At 44.2% G+C, this 23,151-nt stretch overlaps 1 protein-coding gene across 1 annotated transcript in view; it reads left to right on the top strand.

Moving 5' to 3' along the window:
* The first annotated feature begins 1,009 nt into the window (after positions 1–1,009).
* Positions 1,010–23,151, top strand: part of COL1A1 (collagen type I alpha 1 chain) — a 46,952-nt gene continuing 24,810 nt past the window's right edge. The window contains exons 1-26 of the mRNA XM_084804765.1: positions 1,010–1,212; positions 3,661–3,852; positions 4,993–5,030; positions 5,143–5,178; positions 6,162–6,254; positions 6,373–6,444; positions 8,379–8,423; positions 9,558–9,611; positions 9,856–9,909; positions 10,651–10,704; positions 11,562–11,615; positions 12,235–12,288; positions 12,393–12,437; positions 13,639–13,692; positions 13,842–13,886; positions 14,239–14,292; positions 15,197–15,295; positions 15,405–15,449; positions 15,539–15,637; positions 16,408–16,461; positions 16,561–16,668; positions 17,969–18,022; positions 19,519–19,617; positions 20,952–21,005; positions 21,120–21,218; positions 22,997–23,050. Of these exons, the coding sequence (XP_084660891.1) occupies positions 1,131–1,212; positions 3,661–3,852; positions 4,993–5,030; positions 5,143–5,178; positions 6,162–6,254; positions 6,373–6,444; positions 8,379–8,423; positions 9,558–9,611; positions 9,856–9,909; positions 10,651–10,704; positions 11,562–11,615; positions 12,235–12,288; positions 12,393–12,437; positions 13,639–13,692; positions 13,842–13,886; positions 14,239–14,292; positions 15,197–15,295; positions 15,405–15,449; positions 15,539–15,637; positions 16,408–16,461; positions 16,561–16,668; positions 17,969–18,022; positions 19,519–19,617; positions 20,952–21,005; positions 21,120–21,218; positions 22,997–23,050 (1,791 nt within the window). The 5' untranslated portion in view covers positions 1,010–1,130. The remainder of the gene's footprint in view (positions 1,213–3,660; positions 3,853–4,992; positions 5,031–5,142; positions 5,179–6,161; positions 6,255–6,372; positions 6,445–8,378; positions 8,424–9,557; positions 9,612–9,855; positions 9,910–10,650; positions 10,705–11,561; positions 11,616–12,234; positions 12,289–12,392; positions 12,438–13,638; positions 13,693–13,841; positions 13,887–14,238; positions 14,293–15,196; positions 15,296–15,404; positions 15,450–15,538; positions 15,638–16,407; positions 16,462–16,560; positions 16,669–17,968; positions 18,023–19,518; positions 19,618–20,951; positions 21,006–21,119; positions 21,219–22,996; positions 23,051–23,151) is intronic.

Raw genomic sequence — 23,151 nt, forward strand, 5'->3', positions numbered from 1 at the left:
GCAGTTCACAGATGGAGCTCCCATGCATACCGGTTGAGGACAGAATAGGGAACTCTTTGAAGGTCAGGGAATCCTGTCCATTCATTGGATTCTCTGACCCCACAAGGGGTTGTCAAGTCACAGGAATATTATCTTCCTCTGCGATTTTACGCATCTATTCCTTTTGATCCTTTATCAGTAATTCCAAGCTATCTCTGCTGTTTTTCACTATTATATTTAAGGGGAAGAAAATATCCTCCAAGCCAGACTTTAACAATACACTTTAATAGTTGCTAAAGTTATACATACTTCTTTTTAAACTTTAAATAGTAGGCATTCCAAAAGGGGAATGAGCGAGAAAGAAGAGTGATATAAAATTAAAGCAAACGGCAACATACCAAGGATTAGATGATATTTGGCAAAAGCTTGCACAATCCCAGAAGTTTTACTTTGATTGTATTTTGAGAAAAGACATGCACAAACAAATACACACTTTGCTCTATACCACCCTCTGGTGCCCCACCTTCACAGGTGCTTTATTAGATCATGCAGAAGCTGTGAATTCCACCTTACAATTTCCTGATCTTGCATGCCTTCTGATATTCAACTTTTGCAACACCCTTCTTTCCCCCAAACCCTCCTGTAAATCCTATTCCCTCAAATGATTTTACTTGTTCTTTTCTCTTCATTCCCTTTCATACACACACATCTCAGTTCATACCCCATTACATTCCTCCCTCTTCCTGCAGAATGTACTGCCAATCTAGACGATCCACTGGCTTGTGGAAGGGAGACTAACTGGGTCCATTCTTTTGTGATTGGTTAGAAAGGGGCTTGGCTTTGCTTCTCAACTTTTTTGGGAGTGGGTGCATGTGTGCGTGTCTCTGTGTGTCTGGGGGCAGGCTGGGCTTCGCTGATTGGCTAAGGGGCTGGCCCAAGATCCCCCCCACAGCACTTAGAAGCAAGCGAAGAAGGGATCCACCTCTGGGACAGTGGACCGTATAAAAAGGGAGCCTAAAAACTTGACAGAGTCAGTAGGAAGTTTCTGCTGGGGTCTGGAGTGGAACTACATTAAGTCAGACCGTCCCTGTATGACTGGACACTAAAGCAGAACCAAGGATACAAAGAGTCTTCATGTCTAATATTTAGACATGTTCAGCTTTGTGGATTCCCGGTTACTGCTTTTGATAGCAGCAACTGTTCTACTCACCAAAGGCCAAGACGAAGAAGACAGTAAGTACAGCACTGCATACTTCTAAATAAGTTTTTATTGTAGTCGTATTGAGAAGGGGGAAAAAACTTTCCTCCAAATTTTCTTCTCCCAACTCTTTGTGTTGAATGCAAAGCCATTTCCTCCTCCAAATCCAGCAGTTCAGAGCAAGGGTCAAACTATTTCTGCAGAACAGTTTGCCAAAGGAGGTGGGAGTATTGTTATGGTTTTGTAATCTGTGCTTCACTGTAACTGTAATTCCTGTTGAACGCTGCTGTGGCTCGGAAGACGTAGAGATAAGATCAGGCAAAGAAAGTGCATGTTATATACAGTCCTGAGAATCCTTTTTTTTTTCTTTCTTTTAAATGGGAAAGGTCAACATACGTTTGTTACCTTCCAGAGGCATCTGGGGTTATCATGAAGGAAGGGAGAGAAAGGAGGCTTAAGAGATTGAAAAAATGAAGTATTTATTCCACTAGATTTCTCCTAGCTCCATAGAAGTGTTCTATGGAGAAAAAGAACCACTTCTGAAAGCAAACTTAACCAGCTGTGTGTAGCCTTGGGCATGCTTCTGTTGGTCTTACGCTCTCCTCCTCCCCTCTCCCTCCCTCCCACCCGCCTTCTTTTCTAAACATGTCCCTTGAGGCAAAGCAACGAGTTGGATCAATTAGAATCTCTGCACTGCCTTGCCAAGTTTGGCAAAGGAGAAGGTGGGTGGGTGGAACTGGGGGTGGGTTGTCACTGGAGGGGGACAAGAAGGGGTAATGCAGCCAGTGATGGAAAACTCATTCTGTATTCTTCGAAAGTTAAGGCGTTGTGGTTCGAGGGGGAAGAGGAGGGGGGGAAGAGTAGGAGGACAAGGCTATTTTCCTGCCTTGTTGAAGGAGCCTGCAAAAGCCATCAGGACAGTATAGAAAGAAAGAAAGAAAGAAAGAAAGAAAGAAAGAAAGAAAGAAAGAAAGCAAGCTTCAACATGATTCATATCATAAGGAAAATGTTTCAGCAACCTATGAAGCACAAAAGTCTAGACATCACTTCATAGACAAAGCCTTTTGGATGGTAACGGATTTGGAGGGATCACTTGCTCTGGTCAACGGTGCAATGGCGACATCTAGTGGCCATCAAGAGACTCACTCTTGCTTTGGCTGGTAAGACACTGTTATAGCGCCTTGCTTAGGGTGGGGTTGTGGGGAGGGGCCTTGAAATGGATCAACATTGACCAAAGTGCATCTATTTCTGGGGTCAACAATTAAACATCTTTACAGAACAACTGCTCCCCATCCACTGGAATAATAATAATAATAATAATAATCAGAAGAGAACGTATGTGAGATATTATCTTGTGAGATACGGAGATTTTGCTGCCATCTAGTGGCTGGCATACACTTTTCCTGCAACATTTCAGGAAGGTGTTATCAGACATGACTTTCATGTTGCAAAATCACTTTGGCTCGTCGTTTATTTTATTGTAAAATTTTGTTTTAAATAGCAGATTTTCTTTTTTTCCATTTTCCTCCACTACAATAAAGCCGCTATCCATCCAGTGACCTTGGATGGAAAACTCTAGCAAGAGTCTTGGAAGGAGTTTTAAAACAAAACTCCATCTCAAGAGACCAGCAAGGAGTTTTAAAAGAAACTAGCCTATATCAGGAGAAATAATTACAGAATGCACAGGACTCTTTTAAAAAAATGAAATGCACTAGGAAAGATTTCTTACTTCTTCCCAACCATCTCTCTGTGGTATTTCTCTCCTTGTTAGCATCCTTGGCTTACATTGTTATGCACCATTTAACATCCATGGTGCTACCAAGCATTGGTTTCTGAAGAAGCTGCCATACGATTTGAGCTTAGATGGAGGCCATCACACCTGCCTTGTGAACCTGACCTATCATGGTTCACACCTGCTAACTCCCCTTCCTACTTAAATTGTTTGCACTGGATCCAATTTCTCCAGGCCCACATACGTTCAACAGGATATAGTTGCCTCCCCTGCATGGGCCCTCCTTCAATCCAAATTCCTGACTCTCCTCTCTATTTCTTTTCTTTTCCAGAAGGCTGTTATTTTCTTCTCTTTTGTGTGTGCATGTTTGGTTTGGCTTCAGCTCCAGAATGCTGAGGTTACCAGTTGGATGTAACAACTGGCCAGCGGTTTTGTTTAAATTCCAAAGCAACTGGAAAGAGTCATTGTGGGGCTGGCTCGTTTCCTGTGTCATAGAATTTGCTTGATGAGAAGCAGATGAGGTTTTAAAACACACTTGCTGATCGGTGTAAGTGCAGAGCAGAGGGAAGGGAGGCCAACAATCACAACCAATTTTGTAAAAATAGATGTGTTATCCAGATTGATACATCATAAGAGATTGTCCCATTTGTTCCTCTGTTGCTTCATCTATCCTACTGACACCGCTGGCTCCCAGCCAAACCTTCACCTCTTCACTCATGCGCCTTGTTTCTTTTGTTGTCTCTTTCTTTAGTTCCATCTGAAGGATGCACATTTAACCAAGTAAAGTACAGTAACAGAGACATTTGGAAACCTCATGATTGCCAGATCTGCGTGTGCGACAATGGTGCTGCCCTTTGCGATGACATAATGTGTGATGATATATCACACTGCCGCAATCCTGTAAAAGTCGATGGAGAATGCTGTGCAACCTGTTCTGATTCCGGTATTGACTTAAGCTACTTTCCTTCTACCTGCCTATCCCCTCATCCCATCACAATTGTCCACAGTTCCCTCCATCCCACAATCACGCATCTGTTTATCCTCCCACTGATTCAAACCTCTATCCGTCCACAGAAGAAACTGCCTGTCCACAAATGTATTTACCCATCTAATCTAGTCTGTTTTACTAATTCACCCTTTTGCCCAAACCATCCATCTTCTACTAATGTACCCAAATGTCCATCCAGTTACCTATTTCCTCTTCTCTTTTCTTCTTATCCACCAATAACCATCTAACCATCCATCCAATTATCCACCCACATATAGACTCATAATTATGCTTTTCTAATTCCATCTACCAGCTACCTATCCACCCATTCATCCATCAACCTGTCTCCTATCCAGTTATCTGAAACTCTGTTTTCATTGCAATAGCAATATCTAACCATTGCCATAGCCTAAGATCACATACCTCATTTCTTTCCACGACTCTCTACTCATTTGGATTTAATTTAAATATTTGTATAATTGAATTTGTGTCCATTCCTTGCATGCATGCGGAAAGTTGGCGAAGAAGGCAAAATCTGCTGAGCCAGGAAAGCTTTTAACGAAGAGTGCAAAATGGGGGAGGACCTCTCAGGCTATGCCATTGATGGCATCTTAAGTCTGACACTAAAATGCTTGATCATGGGAAAGAAACTGGGTATTATTTCCTCCCTTTATGGACGTTTCAAACTCTGGTTGATGTGAATAGCCTATTCTTCAGATTAGCAGATGGCATTTTTTCCTTAGGCCGATTATAAGAGCTGCATTCCACCATCAACTTCTACATTTTTTCCTAGATTTCTCAACAAGAAGCCTGGTCTGTAAGGAGTCAGTGGGCTGGGTCCAGACTTAGTCATGCTTGGAGTAGATGCGCGGAAATCAACTGGACTTAATTTTAGTCATGACTAACTTGTCCCATTGAATTCAGTGGGCCTAGTCTAAGTATCACTCATTGAACTGAGTGGGTTCTGATAGGCCAGATGGTATTTAGAGGTATGGTTTGGGGGTGGGGTGTGATTTGCAATAGTTGGGGATGATGATAAATTCTGGATGATGTTGAGTTCTGATTCTTAATAGCCCTTTTCTCGTTGTATTCCAGATGTCCCTCCTGCTAACCCACAAGGAAGTGGAGTAGAGGTATATTCTCTTTCCTCAGTCTTGACTTCTATTTTTTAACATTTCTTTGGGTGCATTGATTTTGTTCTCTGGGTAATTATGCAATAATCACAATTTTCTTCTTACCTGGCAGGGTCCTCAAGGAGAACCAGGCCCCAAAGGAGACAGGGTAGGTATCTGTAACAAAGCTTTAGCCGATTATAGTTCAAATAAAAATAAAGTAAATGTCAGAAAGTATGAAGCAGTCATAAAAGTTTGCAGACACTTTTCAGGGGGCTACATCTTGAAATTTCCATTTCTGGATGAGAAGGAAACCTATTCATTTAAATTATCCCCTACCCCATCCCACTCCACAGAAATCACCTCCTGATTTCCACTGACTTGTTGTTTCCAGGAACGTTTGAAATGTTTTAAAATTTCATTGCAACTTGGAAAAGCAAAAACAAAACAAAACACCCAAGAAATAACTTCATGAAAGTTTGAACTACACATGTGATTGTTGTTTCCACACACACAAAAAGTACACGGCCACTTCAGTACCATCCCTCACAGTTTCACAATAGTCTGATGCTTCTAAAACTTTCCATCCAAATTTCAGACTTGTTTCAACTTCAGGGGGAGGGGGAATATTTTATTTATTTGTGTCAGAAGCATCACAATTAAAAAACATACTATAACACATAACATTTAAAATATAAAATGTAGAAGTTAAAATATATAAAAATTAGACAAATCTTGCTCAGAAACTAGCAATGTTAATTGCGTTCTGTCGCGCTGTCATAAGGTCCTTATGTGTGCATTGGTCAGGGCACAAAGGGCAAGTATACATGTGTTGTTGTCTGCAAGTCTCCACAGTCGCATAGGGCAGAGATCACCGGATAGCCCCATTTATTCAAAGCGTCTCTAGATCTTGTTACACCCGTGCGCAGTCTATTCAATGATTTCCACACTTCCCAGCTTTCATCGGAACCGGGTGCTGGCTCCTCTGCTGGTTCCCTCCAGTGTTGATTCTTTGTAGCTTTCCATAAGTCCATTCTACTTTTGAAATTTTGCCAGGGCATGAGGAATTACCAACCAGTTCTGCCATTGTATACTGATCAGAGTGTACTGTCATAGTGCTAACCTGTGGCTTCTTGCCATCTTTGTTTTCAGGGACATCCAGGCCCACCTGGCAGAGACGGCATTCCCGGACAACCTGGACTCCCTGGCCCTCCAGGCCCTCCAGGTCCTCCAGGCCTTGGCGGAGTAAGTTGTGTTGACCTACTTATCTTTGTTATTCCACCGATTTATGGAGGATGTGCCTCTTAGAACCCTGGAAACATGTTCTCTTTTTTCTCTCCCTTCTTCTTCTTTCCACTGACAGAACTTCGCTCCTCAGCTGTCTTATGGTTATGATGAAAAATCTGTTGGTGGTCTTTCTCTTCCTGGCCCAATGGTAAGTGTGAATGGTCTTGAGGGTTCAGAGAAAGTGTTGGCTGAGGATGTGGGTTTAGTGAGGAAGAAGAATAAGGAGAAAATTTGAGAAGGGAACAGGTGTACTTTGGGAGGTGTGAACCAAAGAGTCTGTTGGGGCCCCTGCAGTTCCTTAATCCTCAGGATAGAACAGTGAAGCCTCACAAAGATGACAGAAAGATGACAGAAAGATGACAGAAAGATGACAGAAAGATGACAGAAAGATGACAGAAAGATGACAGAAAGATGACAGAAAGATGACAGAAAGATGACAGAAAGATGACAGAAAGATAGATAGATTTTGTCTGCTGATGACTGTTTCATTTGCTCACAACAGCAGAAGCTATCTTCTTCCCAGGGTGGCGAATCAAACACACTCCAGCTTGATTTTTTTAAAATGCTTTTTATTCTATTTTTTATCTTTATAAATAAAATAAATAGTACCAACAACCTAATCAGTAACTATAATTCCCCAACAATACAGTATTCTTAGGAGGACACAGCCATAATGGGGGGGGGGGGAGTTTTTAAAAAAGAAAGAAAAAAGAAAACAGTAGAAGGAGAAGGAAGAAGAAAGCATGAAAAATGTATATATAAAAAGTTATTTAAAAGGATTAAATTTAAACTTCATTACACAGAAACTTCAAATCCCATTTTACTTAAAAATTATACCTATAACATTGGCAATATTACAGTTCAATACAGCATAAATAATCAACCTTACATTTCAATATCATATCATCAGTCTTATAACAAGGAAGCAGGCCTACAATTCATTTCCATCTTGATTTTTTTGTAGGACATGTTACTACAGAAAAGCAGAATAATAATAACTGAAGACTGGAAGTCCTTCTTTCCATGAGGAAAAGGGATGTAGGGTCAATGAATTAAATGACTGTGATGATATTTGTGGTTACAATAAGTTTATATCCAACTCCTATAAGCCCCAACCAGCATGGCCAATGCTCAGGGATGATGGGAACTGTAGTCCATCAACATCTGGAGGGCCTCAGGTTCTCCACCCCTGGTTTATATAATGGGTTGGATTCAGATTTAATCTTTATTTTTGTGAACCACCCAGAGAGCTTCGGCTGTTAGGTGGTATAGAAATGCAATACATACATACATACATTAGAGCAGACTCATTGAAATCAATTTGACTAATGTAAATCCCTTAGATTTCAATGGGTCTACTCTAAATATGCCTAAAACTGAATCCAACCTATAATATCTTTTCCCCAAGTGTTCCATCACCTCAGAATCCTCAAAACACCCCTTTTAAAATAGGCTGGTGATATTATCCACATAACAGAAGGTGGGACTGAGGGTGGCAGATAGTTGCTTGAGTTTATGGTGGAGCTGTGATAGTTCCCACTTTTTTCCTTTATAATATACCCATTAACTTGAAACGAAGCAGAAACTTAGGGATGTACAAACCCCCACTGAGGAATTTCATTAGTCTTACTGAAATTCTTTCAGATTCTCTCAACATTTCTCAGGTGTTTTGCTCAAGCAGGGGGCCTCCTCTTTTTGCCTTACGCTTCACTTTAGGTGAAATTTGATGGCAACTCACCAATCAGTTGGTCACCAGACACTTTTGACCGCTACCCCAGTGACCACAAAAGCAGACATTTCCCCAAAATCGATGTGCAAGCTGGACCAAGAAGGATGGGAAGAAGAGATGGAGGAAAGGCAGTTTAGGAAATGATACAGCAGGATAGCCAGATCTAGTTAATAGAAAAGATACAGAAACTATGGTGAGGCACAGCCTGCAAATGATGGAGTCAAGCAAGGCCAAAGTAGCATGGTTGCCAGATCAACCCTACGGAGCACAGCTATCCACTGAGGTCAAGACAAAATAGTGGCAATCCCATTTAATCCATAAACCTGACTGCTTCTTCTCACCTTGATTTTCAGGGTCCAGCTGGTCCCCGTGGTCTTCCTGGCCCCCCTGGCGCTCCTGTAAGTACTCCCCCCACCCTTCTCTCTTAAGAATCAACTCTCAATGCTCTTTAAACAAGGATATGTGCATTTTGAATTTCAGACAAGGGGTGCATTGCAAAAGCACAGGCTTTGGTACTTGAAGCAATGTTTACCATCCTCATAATCTCAAATAGCTTCTTTCTTTCTTTCTTTCTTTCTTTCTTTCTTTCTTTCTTTCTTCAGAGCTTGGTGGCATAGGAGTTGAGCAGGACTTCCATGTCCTGGAGAGCAAGGATTTTGTGCCCTGCTCTTTGCCTTTCTATATGGGTATCAGAAGCAGAATAAATTGCGCAGAATATGTCAAATCTACTTAATTTGCATAGGTGGGAGAGTCAAGGATTCCAGCTGCTCTTGGCACAGAATATGAGGTTGCTTTGGCAACAGATCACATGCACACAAGATATACAGTCCATCCCCTCTTGAGAAACTTGCTCCACAGACCTGGATGTTCACAGACCATCATGCAGAATCTGGAGTGCTGGGAGCAGGGGAAGTGGAAGACTTAACCATGTCCAACTTCCTCTTTGATATGGGAGATGGTCATATCACGATTAAGTCTTAAAATGTATGGTCCAAAAAAGAGGTGCTGGAAATACAGATTTCCTGAAATCCATGTCCTCTAGCAGAAAGCCTGCCTCCCAATCCAAGACCTAGGGAGGCTGTAGTTACTCTGCTGTCCACTCTGCATATGCTCACAGGCAGTCGTTTCTTTTATTTCTTTACATGATCCCCATTGAGCTTTGGCTCAAGTTAAACGGGATTTACAATCTATACTGAGAAAATAAAACTGGGGCTGAAGGAGAGGTGGGGGTTCAATAAATCAGTATTGCATGGGGAGTGGGGAACAGAAGCAAACAGCAGTGGAGGATTGGGCAAGAGTAGGACAGGCTGGCTGAGAAAATGCTTTGCAGCAGGGAAAGTGGGAAGCAGGTTCACAGAGAAGAGGAGGCTGTTCCAGGCCAAGAAGGCAGCACTGCAGAAGGCACAGAGGCAGGAGTGGGAGACTGAGGGAAGGAGGGCCTCACAAAGCTCATGAGCCATCAAAATCAAATAGGGGTGCAGTCAGTAGTAGCTTTCCTTCTTCGAACTTAGATGGTCTTTTTAATCTTCCAGGGGCCCCAAGGTTTCCAAGGTCCCCCTGGTGAACCCGGAGAGCCTGGTAGTTCTGTGAGTACCACCTGATCTTCTTTTTGTACCTTGTGTTCGCCTTATCATGGCCGAACAGAACAGTCTCCAGTCTGTTCCTTGGAGTTCCCCTTTTCCACCCTTGGGGGAGCGTTTGAATGGCAAATGCTGCAGACAGGTCCCTATCTGGGGCCCCTTTTAAACATATCAATTGGGTTTTAAGTGGGAGCTGGAATGTCTTGCTTCTGATTTTAATGAATCTGTTTCTTCTCGACAAATACTCTAGGGTCCAATGGGTCCCCGTGGTCCAGCTGGCCCACCTGGCAAGAACGGAGATGATGTGAGTGATCATGTCTTTCTGGGGGGGGGGAATGACCCCCTCTCTTTTCCCACCCTAATGTTCCAAAGATGGGGTGTGCCCAAACTGCCAGAGAAAAAAAAACCTGCCATCAATATTGAGTATGTTTGCTCTGCGTTTGCGGGCTTGAGTGAGCTGACTCATGATGTGCTGGGTGTTGCATTGCCTCCAGGAAAAGCAAGTAGGTAGGATCTAACAATGAGAATGGAGACCAACTATGAGAATGAAGGGCCCTCACCTCCTCCAGGACACTTTCCCATGCCATCTCCCACCAAGCACTGCAGTGAGCAGCTGATGACCAAGGACGAACGCTCAATTTCCCATCCCTGCAGTCTCTGTGCTCCAAGGCAGTTTGCTATGTCAGCCAACCCTATCTGGAGTCAAAGCCTCTAACTCCTCACCTAACTCCAAAGCCTCTAACCCAACCAGTACCTGATGGAGCTCCAGCAACTTGTTATTGGTGGGCCTTATTTAGGCTTGCCCGCTGCTTCTACTTCTGCCTTCCTCCTCTCAGCTGACAGCAACAGAAGCATGTTGAACCCTCAGGCCATACCTGTTGACGTTATGGGAGCTTTTGACTGGCCCCTGCAAATCTTAGAAGTCTCCCCACATGGGAAATTTAGGCCCCCTTTACAAAAACAGTTCCTCAATCAATAGATTTTTCCCCAGCAAATCAGTGGTTCCAGCACTGGCTTAGATCCTGTCTCCTCTTCTTTCTCTAAGGGTGAAGCTGGGAAACCTGGCCGTCCTGGTGAGCGCGGTCCTCCTGGCCCACAGGTAAGAACTCTCTTCTACCTGGGTTGCTAGAACATCATGGAACAGTGGAGAAGCCACTGTCCTTTTCTGAAGAATCACAACTTGTCCAACAACTCAGACAAGGAAAGAGCTAGCCTCGATCACAGGAGGAGAAATGGATAACCTTGATAATGGGCCATGTTGTCTAGGGAAAGTTATGGAACCTCTGACACTTGTGTACCACAGTCTTTGAAAGAATAGATTAGACAAGCATTGGCAAGGAGCAGCTTAAGAACTGTGATTCTCGCTTTGGTGCAGAGGGATTATTTATTTATTTAGAAACCCATACAGCCTCTTCCCGTCCAGCACACACCCCACTCCAAGTGTCGAAGGCCCCATTACAGTGCGTCCTTATTTCAATTCATGGTCACAGCAGTTTTGCAAGGCACTTATACGGAGAGATGGTGGGCTATGGCCAGAAGGTGGCTGGGCAGGATTTTGAGCCCTACATCTGAATCCAATCACTCTGTCCATTGCATCAACAGACTAGATGATCACTGACACACTCCTTCCCAGGCAGGGAATTCTGAGCTCCTGATGGGTGGTCCCAGCTGTACAAGACCTTTGATTTTGGGTAGGGTTCAAGTGACATAGTTGGAGGGGAAAAGCTAGTCCTTAACATGGTCCAGCCAGGATACCACTAAATACCCCATTTTAATTTCTTAGCCTTTTTCAATGTTCACCTATTGGTGAACAGTAGATTAAAGATACCCCACTCCTATACCAGGCCTCGGGGTGAAGAGGTCCTACCCACGTGTCTACAGATGGTTAGAAAAATGAACATTATTCTCTCCTTTTCTTCCCGCTCTTCTAAATAATTCCTTGTTCTCTTGCTTCAGGGTGCTCGTGGTCTCCCCGGAACTGCTGGCCTGCCAGGCATGAAAGGACACAGAGTACGTGTGCTCCAGTTGTTCAATATTCAATTAAATTCAGGAATCTTGCCATTCAGAGTGTACCAGGGATAGATATGACTGAGGAGTAGGTAGGCATGTCCTCTGGAGCTTTTAGGAATTGTAGCCATCACAATACAAACAGCACCTGGGATGGTCACCAGCGCACCTTCACTGCATGATTCCTGGCATTCACCACTGCCATAATGGTGTCAATACCCCAAGTACACCTTGGAATGACGCTTCTTCTCATGCTACTTGTCTTAGAAGGCAGCCCAAGCCCAAGCAGACAAGGCTATGAAACCGACCTTTAAAAATGTCTGCCCAGATGTTATCAGTGGAACAGTGCAATATTTTGATTTCGTACATTGCTATCCCGGCTTTCTTGGTTCCAAGGAGGTCTCCCATCCTGGTAGTAACCAGGCCCAAGCCTACTTAGCTTCAGCAAGGTTGCTAATATGGAGCTCTCATACCCCATTTTGCTGAGTGGTATAATATGGAACTGGTAGCTTTCTTAGTTAAGAATTGTAATATGGCACACATCGCCTTTTCTAGACTTTATTCCTTGGATTCTAATGTTTCTCTTTCTTCTCTGTCCACCCATTCTTTCCACCCACTTTAGGGCTTCAGTGGTCTTGATGGTGCTAAGGGTGATGCTGGACCTGCTGGCCCCAAGGTGAGTGTCTACTACAAGTACATGCCATCTTCAGTTGATGCAGAATTCCACCTCCTCCTGTTTCAGCAACAGGGCATTGACATCTATTCTGTCTTCTCTTTCAGGGTGAGCCTGGCAGCCCTGGTGAGAATGGTGCTCCTGGACAAGTTGTGAGTATATATATATATATATACTTCCATCATTCTTCTGTCCATTGATTTGATGGGCAGATCATCTTTCTATTTCTTACAAGCATAGGTTGGGTATCGGCAAAAATGGATTTGTTCAGGTGGTATCACAGAAGTCAAGGAAAACTCCTCCAAGAGCAGGGGGTCTGTACCACAGCTCAATGGGAGAGTACATGTTTTGCATGCAGAAGGTCCCAGGATCAACCCCTGGCATCTGCAGTCAAAAGGATCATGTAGAAGCAGATGGGGAAGACCTCTGCCTGAAACCCTGGAGAGTTGCTGACACACAGTAGCAAATGCTGGGCTAGATGGATAATGGTCTGACTCAGCATAATGCAGCTTCGTATGTTCCTATGTACTATGGTCATACCTTCCCACCTTTGTGTTCTGAGGATGGAGTCAGTTGAACATTAATCTCAACATGCTTTAGCTTTGCTGGGAATCAAGTCGAGCTAATTTGTCTGAAAGTGCCCAGTGCAGCAGACTTCCTATCATACCTTGTCCAGTGGGCATTGGCCATGAAAAATCAATGGTTAACATATGGCAACTCCAAAAGGCAATGAAAATATGTTCAGCCTGAATCCCTCCTTAAATGGGAGATAGCAGCCTCCTACATGAGGGACAGAACACCTTGACATGAAGCATACAAGGAGACCTATCAAACAAGATGAGTCGTTACTTTATGGACAGCTGCAAGTCTTTGTGTGAGATTTCAGATAGCAGAGCTAGGATCATGGCAGAACTGGGTTGGAGTGGGGAAAGAGACAGAGCAAAGGTTCTTTCACGTGGTTTAATGGATTCCATGATGGTATTTCATCAGCCTTTAGATATGGTTCCAGGCAGATCCAGAAGAACAGGAACACATAGTCAGAAGGAGGGACTATATCAGGAATGGGGGGAAAGCTTAACAAACTAGCTTTACGTCAGAGCCATATAAGATATGAAGAAACAACATAAAGGAAAAAAGACACACTGCTGACAAATAAGGCCTCTCTCTACAATCCCTGTGGCTCCCTGGTGAATAAAGAAGCCCCCTAATACCAGCCGAAGCATTATGCTTTTGGGGGAAAGTGGTAGATGCTAAAGAACTGAAAAGCTAAGGGAAAGGGTGGGTGCATAATAACAAAGCATAGATCAAAGCTGCTTTCTCCCAACTGACCTTGTTTCTCCTTCTTCTGTTTAGGGCCCACGTGGTCTTCCTGGCGAGAGAGGTCGTCCTGGTCAAGCTGGCCCTGCTGTAAGTGCATTCTCCTGTATTGCTGGACTGCTACACATCTGTGGTGCTTGATGGACTGGCTCCAAGTACCAAGTACTCACCAGCTCTTGCATGGCCTTGTGAGAAGATGGCTCTAATTCAAATGCTCTTTCCCCTCATCTCTTCTACAGGGTGCTCGTGGTAATGATGGTTCCCCAGGTGCTGCTGGTCCCACAGTAAGTATTCCTGTATTGCTCTATTTCTCCTAATAGGCCTTAATATTGCCTGGGTGGTGATTCCTTCCCTCTTGTGGGAAACATACAAAACATTGGCCATTGCCAATCTCTCCATCCAAAATGGGGGGGGGAGGGGCGGGAATTGCAGGATAATCCACTCTATAATTAACCGACCATGGGATAGAAGAGTTTGCCTCAAGATCAGTTTCCTTTTTCCTGTCCATTTCAAAGCACAGACCAAACCTCTTGGCATTAGGAGGAGCTGAGTTGGCCAATGTTGAAAGGCTGCTAATTTGGGACTCTAGGGAAAACTCTATAATCACCACTTAACGCCTTACTCTTCTTCTTTCAGGGCCCCACTGGTCCAGCTGGTCCCCCTGGCTTCCCTGGTGCCGTTGGTCCTAAGGTAAGAATGCCTGACTGCCTTAACATTCAGACATAATTGTTTCATGAGGGTCACCTCAGTAGTATCAAATTGGTTGGGTACAGCCTCCACTTCTTCCCTTCCTCTTTTTTAGAATAAGAATTCCATAGTGCCATTTCTACTCTAGATGAGCTATTTCTTAGCAAATATGCTTCTTTCTTAGCAATAAATAACTGAGGCATATTCTTCCTCTGTGGGAAAGATTATGGACTATTCCTGAAGAGCCATGCTCCTCATAATGATAATCTTGACCTTGAAAGAGCTTTCCTCTTAAACTCTCTAGATCCTGCCTAGCCTAGTTATAATGCCAAGAAGCCCTAATAGTTCCTCATTCGGGAATCAAGGATGACGCATCTACAGTTAACACAGGCCCAGTTCATAGGAGTGGTGTGGTTCTGCATGGTAGATGCAGTCTACTGTCCCTTCCGCCCCAGTAATATCTGAACCCTAGAGATCAGGTGAGAGAAGCCACCAATGTTATTTCCCAGTCACAACACCTCAGGTGATGTTGATGTGGAAAGGAGGTGACCACATTGTTAAGCCTTCATCTTCAGGGTTCAGACATTACCAGAGCAATATCAGAGGGCATTGGAAAGGAGCAACAACCACAGAATTCTTGCAGTATAAGAACTCAGCCATAGGCCTTACAAGTAGGCCTCAAAAAAGTAGAACAGGACTTGAAAAGACTAATTAATGAATCTCCGTCAGCAGGCCTCAAAACTCTGATGGGAGTTGGGGGAGGTTGGGAGGACATGAGGCCCTGATAAACTAGGCAGGACAGAATTGTGAGGCCGGTACAGTATAATTTGGCTGGGAAGGAAGACGTTGCCACCAGGCACAAGGAGAAACACATATGCTTATTGCTCTTCTTTCTCTTGTCACTCAGGGTGAAACTGGTCCCCAAGGTGCTCGTGGCGGTGAAGGCCCACAAGGTGCTCGTGGTGAACCTGGTGCTGCTGGCCCTGCAGGCGCTGCTGGTCCTTCTGTAAGCTACCCCGCTGATCCATTTTTTGCTTTCCTTTTACATTCTGGTGTGCTTCAGAATTTTGTAAAGATGGTGGCGATAACCCTTCTCTCTTCCTTCTCTGTTTTAGGGCAACCCTGGTGCTGATGGTCAAGCTGGTGCCAAAGGTGCAACTGTAAGTATCTTCCCATTACATGCGCTCTCCTTATTCTCATCAATGCCCCTGTTTACCAGCTGCCTCACCAGCTCTTCTCTCTCTTCTAGGGTTCTCCTGGTATTGCTGGCGCTCCTGGCTTCCCTGGTGCTCGTGGCCCAGCTGGACCTCAAGGTCCCAGTGGCGCTCCTGGTCCCAAGGGCAACAGCGTAAGTGTCACCTAATTGTTCCTCACCTTTAGGCTTATCAAAAACTGGCCACCTGGGCTGGCTACCCAGTAAAACCCAGCTACTTTAGCCACTCGGTGAGCATAGAGGATCTTATTATGACATCGTTGATTCAGAAGACATCTTACTGTACATTCCACATCCTCTCCAGCTGTGCTGGTTTAATGGTTACAGTGCCTAGACTCTCGTAGCGTCACCAGTTAGTTCCAAATCTGAACCTGACAGGGGAACATAGCCTCCAATATTTTGCCGCCTTTGGCACCATTTCACACCACCCTGCCAGCATATACTGGTTTTGAAATTCTGAACACTGCAGTATTTCAAAGTGGCTAGATCTGTGTGGCAGATGGGATAATAGCATCAAAACGATATAAGCGATGGTGTGGAAATGGCCACTTTGAGGGAAACCATTCCAAAATTATTTAGCAGGCTGTTCCTGCAAACAAAACCCACAGGGATCTTGTTAACTCTCATAATGTCTGCTTTCATTGGACGCACACACAAATCCCTTTCCCCTAGCTCTGCTTCCCACCACCAAACCTTTCTAGACAGGCATTAAGCTAATTATCAGCTCACTCGTAGCTTCAAACCTTTTCCTCTCTGGGTTGCATGGATAATAGAAACTTGCTGTGAGTCACCTCAGAGAAGCTACACAGTCTTGATCTCTTTACAAAACAAGCTCACTGTTGCATTTCTTGCACTGAAGGAGATATATGACTATGTTGTTTTCTGTCTCTTCTTCATATCTTTAGGGTGAACCTGGCGCCCCTGGAAACAAAGGAGATGCTGGTGGTAAAGGCGAACCTGTAAGTGTACATCTCATGAACTGGTAACTTTGCTTCTATTCTAGTTTTATTTTTTCCTCCATAATCACTTACCTCTGTCTCCTTCATTTTATTTCCTAGGGCCCCGCTGGTATCCAAGGCCCCCCTGGTCCCCCTGGTGAGGAAGGCAAGAGAGGATCCCGTGGTGAGCCTGGACCTGCCGGTTTGCCCGGACCTGCTGGTGAACGTGTATGTAGTAACTTCATCTCTTGATCTCCCTTTAGCTCTGGGCGCCAAGATCAGGCACTCTTAGCACCCATTTAGAATAATCGTGATTTGCCAGTGGCTATATGTCTGTACGGTACCTCATTAGATTAGTTAGGAATTGCTAAGTCAAATTACAACTGAAAGCATAGCAGGCCAGAAAGGAAGACATAACAAGCCTTCGTGAGTGAATCAGAGATGGGCTATTCTCCTGGGGGAAAGCTAGTCTGGAAACAGAGTACACTGCAACACCTCAAAAGAAACTAAATTTACGCTACTGTAGTGTATTGTTTGCTCATCCAGTGGCTACTAGTCAGGATGGCTATATAGTACCTCCAGAATCAGAGGTAATATGTCTCTGAATACCAGTTGTTGGGGAACACAAGTGGAAGGGTACTACTCCGCTCATGTCCTGCTTTCAGGCTTCCCATAGAGCGGCTACTGTGGGAACAGAATACTGGACTAGACAGAGCTTTGGTAAAATCCACTAGGGCTCTTCTTATGTCCTTGTGTTCTTGGTGTTCTAAACCCAAGGGGGCTTGTTCATCTAACAGATGAGCACTGTAGTCACGCCCTTTCCCCTGAGAATTGTTCAGATCTGGATCTAGAAACAAGCACCACATTTCTCTTTTGTACCTGAAAACTGATTTCATATAGACAATAAATAATTGAGACCTTTAAGATCAAAGAATTGCCACAGATTGGTCAGGTCACCAGTTCTGTTCGATGAGGATCAACGGTTTGCTATGATAGAAAAACTTCCCTTGCCTCACATATCATGCTTCCTCTCCCCTAGAGAGTTTCTTTTATTTTCTTGGTTTTGTTTTTTGCCTCCCCTTGTAATGTGTTGCTTGATGCTCTTGCCTAAAGGTCTTTGCTCTGCAAGAACCTTTTCTGCACACTATAGAAGGCATATTTTCACCACCTGCTCTCTGTATGTCCTGATTTGAGGCAGGGGGTGGGTTGACAGCTGGATGTTCCTCCCTTTAGCCAGGGGGCTGAACTATAATTCTCTGATTCTTGAGAGAAGAGTATTAGCCTGATGCTGAATTACTTTCATTTGCTTCTATCGCATTCTTCCATTCAGCACCTGTATTTAATGGCCTTTGGGGTCCTTTCTGACCAGTCAGTGATTTTTAAAGGCTGCAATGTTTTTTTTTCCTGTCCACAAGAGAAGAAATGACCCCACATTGGCATAATGATAGGGGAGCCCTCTTTGCAGCTTACCTGTTGGCAGTGTAGGGTGTGTGACATTTACCTGTTCTCTTTTATCCCATTCCAACAGGGTGCTCCCGGAAGCCGTGGTTTCCCTGGCTCTGATGGCATTTCTGGTCCCAAGGTGGGTTCTAGTTTCATACTGTTGATTGCTTCTCTACAGAAGGAAGGGTATAAAAATTAAAAGGATGCAGTTTCTTCTCACACGCACACACACACACACACACACACACACACCATTGATTAGAGAGGAGTGATTGGGTCTAAAGGTGGAAAACATTTTTGGAGGAGAGATGTCAGATAAGCTTTGGAGAATGTGCAACAGGGTAGAGGCAATTAAACCAGGGCCAGAAGGGGTAGATGGAATGTTCTCCCAGTGAGTTTCCATCTTCATTTTGAATGCTATTCAGTCTTGAAAAGTCATCCTTTGGCTTGACATTCATTCCCCTTGGTCAGACGAACTCAGTGTTAATGAACTGGCACAGTGCGTATGCCCAGGAGTACTGGCATACTGGACATGTTCCAAGGCTGTCCTCTGGAAATCAAAATAAGGCTATCTATTTCCTTCTCACCCTTCCAATATTGATAGTGGCTAGAGAAATACAATCATGACAATAACACATCTAAAATAATATTTTAAAAAATCAGTAATATATAATATTAAGCATTTATTTTATCCAGCTCAAATTAATCTCTGGACCCATATTACTCCTGTTTTAGAGATGGAAGTTACTTGGCCAAGCTCATACCCAGTGAGTTCATGGCAGATTTGAACCCAGATCTCTAGGGGTCAGACTTAACTGTCCAGAAAACACTGGATTTCAGGGAGCTGCCTAGCACTAAAGCTTTCCCAGCTTTAGGGATCTTCCTTCCACATCCCTGCAAAACTCTCTGAATTTGCTGGGTAGTCTTGTGGCAATTTCAATGGGCAAACCGAGCAGCTGATAGCAGGAAATGTCATCCCCTTTTAAAGTACTGGAGCCCATAGTGTTCCTTCCACCTTGAACCTTTCCCCCAGATAAACTGGTGATGATTGCAATGAATGATATAGAGTGTTTTCCCACCCTAGTTGTTTTCATGTTTCTTTCTCCCCATGGTGGCACCTGGGGCTTTCTTGTTTCCTTTTGGGGGGCATCGTATCTTGCCTGGAAGCCAGTTTCAGTCTTTCCTCTCACCCTTTACTCTTTCCACCACCACCCAGGCAATGCTTCACATTCATTATTCTATCCCATATTTTGCCCCTTCCTCACATTGGAATGCTCCAGGTTTGCTACAAGACGGTAGGGTTAACATTCAGATATGCACATTTGACTGAAGTGCAGACAGAACCACAGCGGTTCTTGCTCATTCTGTGAAGATTTTGACCTTTTGTGAATTCTTGGTGCATTGGCTCAGATCTTATTTTTCTGCATGTACACAAAATATGATGCTTAATTTAAACCAAGCCATCCACACACAGTTGTATTGGTCTCCTTTCCTTGTTTGGCTCTGTGTTCTCTATGAATCCTTGGATTTAGCCCTAATATTGCAGAGAGGCCTTCTAAACTGGGGGAGATAAAGCAATGCCAGTATTTACCTGCAGTACTTAATGTCTTCTCTTGACCACTTTTTCTCTTCCAGGGTCCCCCTGGTGAGCGTGGTTCTCCTGGCCCTGCTGGTCCCAAAGGATCTACTGGTGAAGCTGGACGCCCTGGTGAGCCTGGTCTGCCTGGAGCCAAGGTGAGTGAACGACAAGTGCTCCAGCAGAACAGGAGCATGGCCACATGCTTTCATGTTAGCCCCTGAGCAACAGAAAATGGGGCACTTTCTACAGCTACCTTCCACATTGGTACTGCACTTGGGCCCTAGTGAGAAATAAAAAAGTGAGCTATGTCAGGAAATCATGAGCTTCCCTTGTTATTATATTAGTTGCATTCATTAAAAGAAATGTAGGAATTTTCTGTATGCAAAATGCTTCACATTCCCTGTCACACCCTGGTCAAGAGGCCTTTAATGATCCCATTTTACAGAAAGGAGAATGAAGCTGACAAATAAGTAGGGCTGAGTTGAAAGGAGGGAGCTTTGTTGTTGTAACAACTTTTAGTGTCTATATTTGGCTATAGGGGGTGCATGGTGAAATAGGGCAAAAGTATTCATCCATTCAGAGTGAGGGCAATGCTGATCCTGGAAGTATTGCCCTCACTCTGAACTGGTTTTCTAACATCATCACTTAATCACTTCTGAATGGCTGGCCACATGGCATCATGACATCCGGAAGCTCCTTATGTGATCCTGGATTGGCTAGAATCACTCCAAGAAGAAGTCCTAACCACAAAAAAAGCACTAAAGCAGCAGTGAGGGAAAAACAGTGGCTGGAAATAGCACCAAAACATAAAAGTAAGGAGGTTTTCAGAGGAAATTTCAGCCTGCCTGAAAATCCCATTTTTTCCCAGAACATGTTCATAGGTTCACATTCAGTTCAGCCCAAGAAATAAGTGACTTGCCCAAAGCCACCAGGAGGCCACTGTGATTTGAACTCAAGGCTTAGAAGCTAGAGTCATATGCTCAGCCCAATAAGCCTGAGAAGCTCTCAAAATGCTTCCATGTTCAATAATTTGAACCCTGCCTCCTGGCTCCAACTTCAAGAGACAAACTGCCTCAGTAACCTATCTCCCTATTGCCTTTATTCGTCACTTTTCCCCCAGGTGCTTGGGGCAACTTTCAACAAGATTAATTAAAAAGGTGTACACATCAATTTAAAAGGGCACAATCCTAGGAAAACAGCAGTAAAGCACCACTAAAACTGAAAGTAACTGAAAAGAAACCAGCACTGCCTAGGTTGGGAAGTCTTTTAAAAACAGTAAACATCTTTCCCCTCTGATGAAAGGAACACCAAGTGTAAGCACCTTGCAAAAGATGCCGCAGCACACCACTTTGATTGTGTAGTGCTATGACTTGGGGTGGCAAAGACAAGGCAATCTAGTCTAACCTACCCTTCCTAGTTCACACAAACTCTCTTTGCTAATCCACCAAAGGCTGCTTCCTAACCCAGTTTCTTTCCACCACCCCCTTAGGGTCTGACTGGCAGCCCTGGTAGCCCTGGCCCCGACGGCAAGACTGGACCCACTGTAAGTAATGGGATGGGCCCCTTTGGTCCTTCCCCTTGCTCCGAAGGGAACTGTTCTCCCCCCCCCACCGCCACCTTCTTTCATAACTGTATTGGTTCCTTTTTCCCTTAATAGGGCCCAGCTGGTCAAGATGGTCGCCCTGGACCTGCAGGTCCACCTGGTGCAAGAGGTCAAGCTGGTGTGATGGGATTCCCTGGACCTAAAGGTGCTGCTGTAAGTAACCTTTTCCTGAATCTCATGTAGGGATGGACAAATCTCAGTTTCATTTTCTCCCATGTTTGAATTTTTAAAATCTTGAGTTTTTTCTGTCCCAAAGAAATGTGCAAATGTTGGTAAATCCTTATTCAAAACAAACTGAAACTAAATTCTCACCCACCTCTAATCTCACGTTACCTTGGAGCAGAATGCAAAGATGACAACTTCTAGCTTTCTGCCTCCACTGTCTTGTCTTTTTCAATGCTCAGCCGACAAAATGGCAGCCTTTCAGGATCTCCTTACATAACAGCTTTCTGTAATGGCTGTCTCCAGGACTTCCTGAAATAATGGCTGCCTGTTGGCTGTATTTCACCTCCTTCTAGCTGCCCTCTAACATTCTGAGTAGCTTCTAGAGGGACCAAATTTCTGTGTGCTTCACACACCCTAGTCAGGCTCTAGAGAGTTCACACAGCACCCTCCTTTAGATGACTCATTTTCCAGAATCTTCCATTCTTATATTGGGCTGATAAATCAAAATGATTGCGGTGATTTGGGCTTGCTCAACAGGTCTCAAGAATGCTCTTATGTGTCCAGATTGTTGTTGTTGTTCAGTCGTTAAGTCATGTGTGTCCAACTCTTCATGACTCCCTGGACCATAGCACGCCAGGCCTTCCTGTCCTCTGCTCTCTCCCGGAGTGTGCTCAAGTTCCTATTCATTGCATCGGTGATGCTATCTAGCCATCTTATCCTCTGCCGTCCCCTTCTCCTTTTGCCTTCGATCTTTCCCACCATCAGGGTCTTTTCCAGGGAGTTTTCTCTTCGCATTAGGTGGCCAAAATATTGGAGCTTCAGCTTCAGTATCTGTCCTTCCAATGAGCACTCAGGGTTGATTTCCTTTAGGATTGACTGATTTGACCTCCTTGCAGTCCAGGGGACTCGTAAGAGTCTTCTCCAGCACCACAGTTCGAAAGCATCAATTCTTCGGCGCTCAGCCTTCCTTATAGTCCAGCTCTCACAGCCATACGTTGCTACTGGGAAAGTGTCCAGATTACAACTCCCTATATCTTGGTTCCTATCCTTGGGAAATTTTCCAGGGCTTCACCAAAATCACTGGAATAGTCAATCTGTGTTGATTTCACCACTTCAGAAATAGTTGCACTAATAATCACCTGGAGATTCTCCCCTAACCCCTGTGTGTACAACGATGCATTTATTGTGCACGTGTGCCGGTGTTACCTTGAGAGAACATCTGTAACATACCAAATACCTTCAGGGCCTTCGGCTCAATTATTTCCTATAGTGGCCTTCGAGGCTTCCTTTTTCTAATGGCTCCAGCTTTAGATTCAGTGGCCCATGATATGAAATGTCCATAGTTTTATCTAATCATGTGGAGGGCATGAGCATTCAACTGAGCTAGAAGGTAACTGAATTGCTTTGTTTGTTTGGGTGTTGGTGTTGTTTCTGTTTACAACCCATCACTTCTAGACTATGAACTGGAAAAGTTGGGGTGTGAAGGAAATAATAACACTCCTGTGAATGCAGAGATGCAGGGGCACTGTGGTTTTCCCTGTGGATGACCACATCCATTTGTGGCCCAAATTCTGCACACTGCTTGCACATGGATTCGCATCCAATGTGCATTTGACACATGTCTGCTGAATTTGCTGTGGTGCAGATGAAGCCTGAGGAGCAAAATGAAGTCCAGCCACTAGGAATATCTTCTTGCTTGCTTGCTTCTTGCAAAGTTATTGATTCTGTCTCTGAAAACAACCTCTTCCCCCCTCCTCCTTTTCTAGGGTGAGCCTGGCAAACCCGGCGAGAGAGGTGCTCCTGGACCTGTTGGTGCTGTTGTAAGTATTTTACTTGCTGCCCTCTACTGTCTACTTCTCCTCTGCCTCAAGTCCAGGTCTAGACTGATCTGCACAGGGATTTTTAGTCAAAGCAAGAAAGC

This window comes from Heloderma suspectum, chromosome 6 (assembly GCF_057233095.1).
Source record: "Heloderma suspectum isolate Gila_16-S chromosome 6, 16-S_ref, whole genome shotgun sequence".
NCBI lineage: Eukaryota > Metazoa > Chordata > Lepidosauria > Squamata > Helodermatidae > Heloderma > Heloderma suspectum.